Genomic DNA, 4832 nt, shown 5'->3' on the forward strand with positions numbered 1-4832 from the left:
CTATAAATAGGAGTCTCATAATTTAGAAAAAGGGACAAGAAACAAGAAGAACTCAGAGGTCAAATTATGCATATTTCTATATACTCGAATATTTCTTTATATTTGAAAGAAGAATGGTAGAGATCGTAACATTCAAAGATTAAAATCAATTACTAGGATTGTTGCTAACATTTTAATTTCTGGACAAGAAATTTATGTCTACACAAGTCATTCAAGATGAAAGGTAAACGAAGAAGAAATTGGCGCATAACATTCATATATTCTAACAAAAACACTTCAACTCCAGACAAAAGACTGCAGAATTGAAAACTTGATATCATCATCTCTGCCAGCAAGGACAGTACACTTATTCAATTGTTTAGTTCTAGAAAGTAAACCATACAGAATATGTTTATGTAATAACAGTTGGGGCAGAACGACTAGTGTATTCCTGCATTTTCGATAGTTTAAGAGCAACCTCCACCTGTAATAAAAGATAAATTTGTTTAGCAAAAACACTAAGAAACAAAAAGAAAAAATGAACCACAAACACCATCTTTGCTCCAACGTAAATTACCAGGGGTGCAAGTGCTTCCTGAGAATCTCTCCCAATCTTGGATGAATCCTTCTCGTACTGCTCAATGTAGAGACGGATTGTAGCACCCTCTGACCCAGTTCCAGAGAGACGGAACACCTACCACAGTACCAAAAGTTACACCATATGCACCCAACAACACTTCCCATAAAAGCTTTTCCATTTACTCCACTTTTATTTGTTAGTTAATTCTTTGGAGAAAAACACAACTACAGGCTTGAAGCTTCAAGTTTGAATTTCGGGCTACCACAAACAAACTCCATTTCAACTGGTAATATCTCAAAAGATCCGGAATATCTTAAGGAATTCATATAAAAAATTTGAGTTGATTTCAGAAGATTTAAGATGGATTCAGTTCAAAGAAAAGCAGCAATTAATGAAGCTTCAAGTTTGACTTTCAGGTTACTGCAAACAAACTCTGTTTAGAGTGGGTGATATCTCAAAAGATCTGCAACATCTCAAGGAATTCATATCAAATATGTAGGTTGATTTCACGAAGATTTAAGATGGATTTGGTTGATAATTCTAATGTGAGGTTGAAGATAAAATTGATTTCCAGATTTTTCTGAAATAGTCACATTTTACTGCACAATTTTGATTTTATCCATTTTTCCAATAACCAAATTACTAATCCAATTTCAAATATGGCCTTTATACTGCTGTCTTCTTTTTCTGATCCGGAAGCTCAAAGGTAACAGAAGAGAAGAAAAGAATAAAAAGGAGTAATAAATATATTTAATATAAAATCATATTAAAATAAAAAAAAAAAAATAGTTTATGCTTCTCACTTTCTCAAAGAGAGTAAAATACTCTCCTTGCCACCTGAGCACTTAGGGTTTCTATTTTTAAATAGTTTGGGGGTTAACAGGATTCCCGAAAAGATAAGGTGTGTCTCTTAGATTTCAATCACAGTTTGGGGTTATTTATGCCTTTTCCCTAATTCTGTTGGTAAAAGAGAAATCAAACCAGAACAGAATTTGTATCCCCAGTTATCTGTATATTTCTTATTCCTATCCAAAACAGCCTCTAATTCTCATATTTTGAGTAAAACTAGAGCTGGGGATATTCTGTATATTTTCGTTTCCTATGCAAAACTGCCTCTAATTCCCATAATTTGAGTAATACAAGAGCAGGAGAGATTCCTCACCAATCGTGATCCATCTTCAAATAGATATCTTATACCCTGATGTTTTGAGACCGAACCATCAACTGGGTCCTTGTACTCAAATTCATCAGCATGCACGACATTTGAAACATCTGAACGGATTCCCTTTATTAACCTGTATAGGAATTTATCTCAAGATTAAATATTACACATTGAAAAGACACATCAATGGTATTAAATTTTTCTGCTCAATAACAAATATCTACATGGCAACAGGAAATATTACAATAACCATTGCTACCTTCAAAATTCACAAAAAAAAGGTCCAAGAAAACATAAATTGACTGGCATTGGCAAGTAATCTGACTGATAATACAGTAAACACTAAACGTATTTTTGGAAAAAACAAAAAAAAGGGAGCATGCCAATGTTTTCAACTTCAAACAGTGTTGTATCTGATGAGGAAAATCAAATTTTGAAGTTGATTTCTAATACTCTTCTAATTATAAATAAAAAGGAGACCTATTGTTTTAGTCACATCTCTTGATCTTTGGGAACACTTGAAACTATCACAATCTTGAATAGATTGGACAAGCAAAAATATGTGCTTTGTAATTCTAGGTTTCAGTGTACAATAGGTTAAACTTCTAGCTATAAGAACATCCAGCGCAGACATCCATTTTCTCTTTTTGATAAGTAGTATTATAGTAATGTGATACTGCAATGTGAGTCGGAAAAAGAATAGAACTTTGCATGTATCTATAGCATGAAAATCTGGTATAAAATTTGTTAACTTGGAAAACTAGAAAAATGATCAAGCAACTATTATTTAAGATATTAAATATGGAGAACACCGAGCTCTTACATACCCGCAGTGGGACTATATTAAGGAAAATGGAAAACTACCAAAAGTGTGCCAAGCTGCCGATATCTAAAAAGGATCTCAATGAAGCAGTCAAAGAAACCAGACACCTTAAATTACCATTACGCAGAGACCACTATAACGGAGGAACAACCATAGCAGAACTTAACAGACATGGAAACTCAATTAGAGATTAACCTATTCTTGGTTCATTGGTACAGCTAAATTTGAATAGGATGAATCTACCACATAGGGAAAGATGGTCCCTTGAAAGGTTGAATTTGGTTTGGCTGCACGCAAAATCACTAGAAAGCTTATGGATTTGACTCGTCACATTTCATTTCTTTTGGCGGAGGAGATTGTGAGTCATCTGGACAAATGTTTCCATTTGTTTATTTGCAAAACCACCCCTTAGAAAAAAAAAACAAGATCCAAACATGCAACGATTCTTTTTTATAGGGGAGAAGGGAAGTGCGGGGCTTAAATGAAAGACCAAAAATGCAATCGCTGCCCACATGTAATAAATTTCTGATTTCTCCTATTCATGGAATGCATATCATGGAGTAAAACCTACCCCTTTTCATGAACTCCCATTAGTTGATATGAGAAGCAGATTATGTTTATGATGATAATAATAATACAAATGTACTAAGGGGTGTTTGGTTTGAAGACAACTTATACAAGGATTATAATGCAGGGATTAGTTAGGTAAGAATTCGTAGTTATACAGGGATTAGAAATACAAAGATTATTTCTCGTTGGGTGTTTAGTTCATTGCACTAAAATTGGATTACAAGATATCATTTAAAATATTTATTTACTTTCTAAGCTAAAAAGTAATGAGTTTGCAATTATACCCTTGAATGCTTGACCTTCATTGACTTCAGGGAAAAATATAAAGATAGTTTTGTCCTTTTGCTATTTTATCCATATATAAATTATACAAGGATTAGTTATTCCATGATGTTGGTGGTGTAAAATAATACACCATTGGTGTATTAAGTTGTACATAATTCAAATCATGACCAAATATTGGATTAAGTTATACCAAATTATATACATGACCAAATATTGGATTAAGCTATACCAAATTATATACCTGATTATTTTCCTTATACATTATACCAAACGACCCCTAAAGATAGTCAAAGATTTGACTTGATGTTCACAACCATGAACCAAGTGATTCAAAAGCTAAAGGTGCTGCAGTGGTCAAACTAAGCTAGGTATTAAAGGCTTTAGGGCTCCAAAATCATCCTGCCAATTAGAACACTTGATGAAATTAGGGAAGGCATGCAGAAGACTATGATTTAGAATAAAGGGTAGAGGGGTGGACCCATTATCCACCGAATTTTGAACTATGCGCTGCTGGCTCTCTGGGATTTCTTGGTTATAAAAAATCACTTTTTGGTATAAAAATTCTCTTTACTTCCTACTACAGAAGGATTTCAGTTTCTAGGAAGAAGTCATAGATTGATCAATGGGGTTATGGGACAAACCTCGCCTCCCAAATGATACAGTAGTTCTTTATTAAATAATAGCACTAGATCTCAAAAAAAGATACACAAATTTGTCATATTCTACCACCTTCCTGTTAACGGTACTGCAACCGTCAAACTAAGCTATGACTAGAAGGTCATGGCTCTAAGTTCATCCTGACAGTTAGAACACTTGATAAAAGTGGAGGGCACGCAGAAGATGACAATTTGGTATAGAATATTCTCCTGAAACTCGTACTACGAAAGGCTTTCAGTTTGAGGGATGGAGTCATAGATATAATATGCTGTTAGGGGGCGAAAAACGTCTCCCAAATGACACATCAGGTCTATGTTGATCAGTTAGCATTATGACAAAGATAAGAAACTTGTCTCTACGATTGAGCACCATATGAAGAACTGTACCATCACCAATATTGAGAAAAGATAAGGTTTTGTGATCTTCAAGAAACTTTCCATCATGAATAAGGTTGAGTGGCCAACCTTCCTCTCTATAACCATTTTAACATTACGAACCAATAAGGCAGCCTTGATTTCTATTTGTAGGACACCATGATCAGTTTGCGTTATGACAAATATAAGAAACTTGTCTCTACGATTGAGCACCATATGAAGAACTTTACCATCACCAATATTGAGAAAGATAAGGTTTTGTGATCTTCAAGAAACTTCCCATCATGAATAAGTTAGACTAACTCCTTGTAACCTATTCATGATGGGAAATTTCTTGAAGATGACAAAACTTATCTTTTCTCAATATTGAAACCTTATCTTTTCTCAATATTGGTGATGGTA

At 34.0% G+C, this 4832-nt stretch overlaps 1 protein-coding gene across 1 annotated transcript in view; it reads right to left on the reverse strand.

Annotated features, from left to right (window-relative positions):
• Positions 1-260: 260 nt before the first annotated feature.
• The window catches only part of LOC102579912 (phosphoglucomutase, cytoplasmic-like), a gene marked incomplete at its 3' end in the record, with an annotated part of 21094 nt that continues 16522 nt past the window's right edge, over positions 261-4832 (reverse strand). Inside the window, 3 exon segments of the mRNA NM_001288404.1 lie at positions 261-463; positions 557-673; positions 1722-1854. Coding sequence (NP_001275333.1) covers positions 392-463; positions 557-673; positions 1722-1854 — 322 coding nt within the window.

Source organism: Solanum tuberosum, unplaced genomic scaffold (assembly GCF_000226075.1).
Source record: "Solanum tuberosum cultivar DM 1-3 516 R44 unplaced genomic scaffold, SolTub_3.0 scf00029, whole genome shotgun sequence".
In the NCBI taxonomy this organism is placed as follows: Eukaryota; Viridiplantae; Streptophyta; class Magnoliopsida; order Solanales; family Solanaceae; genus Solanum; species Solanum tuberosum.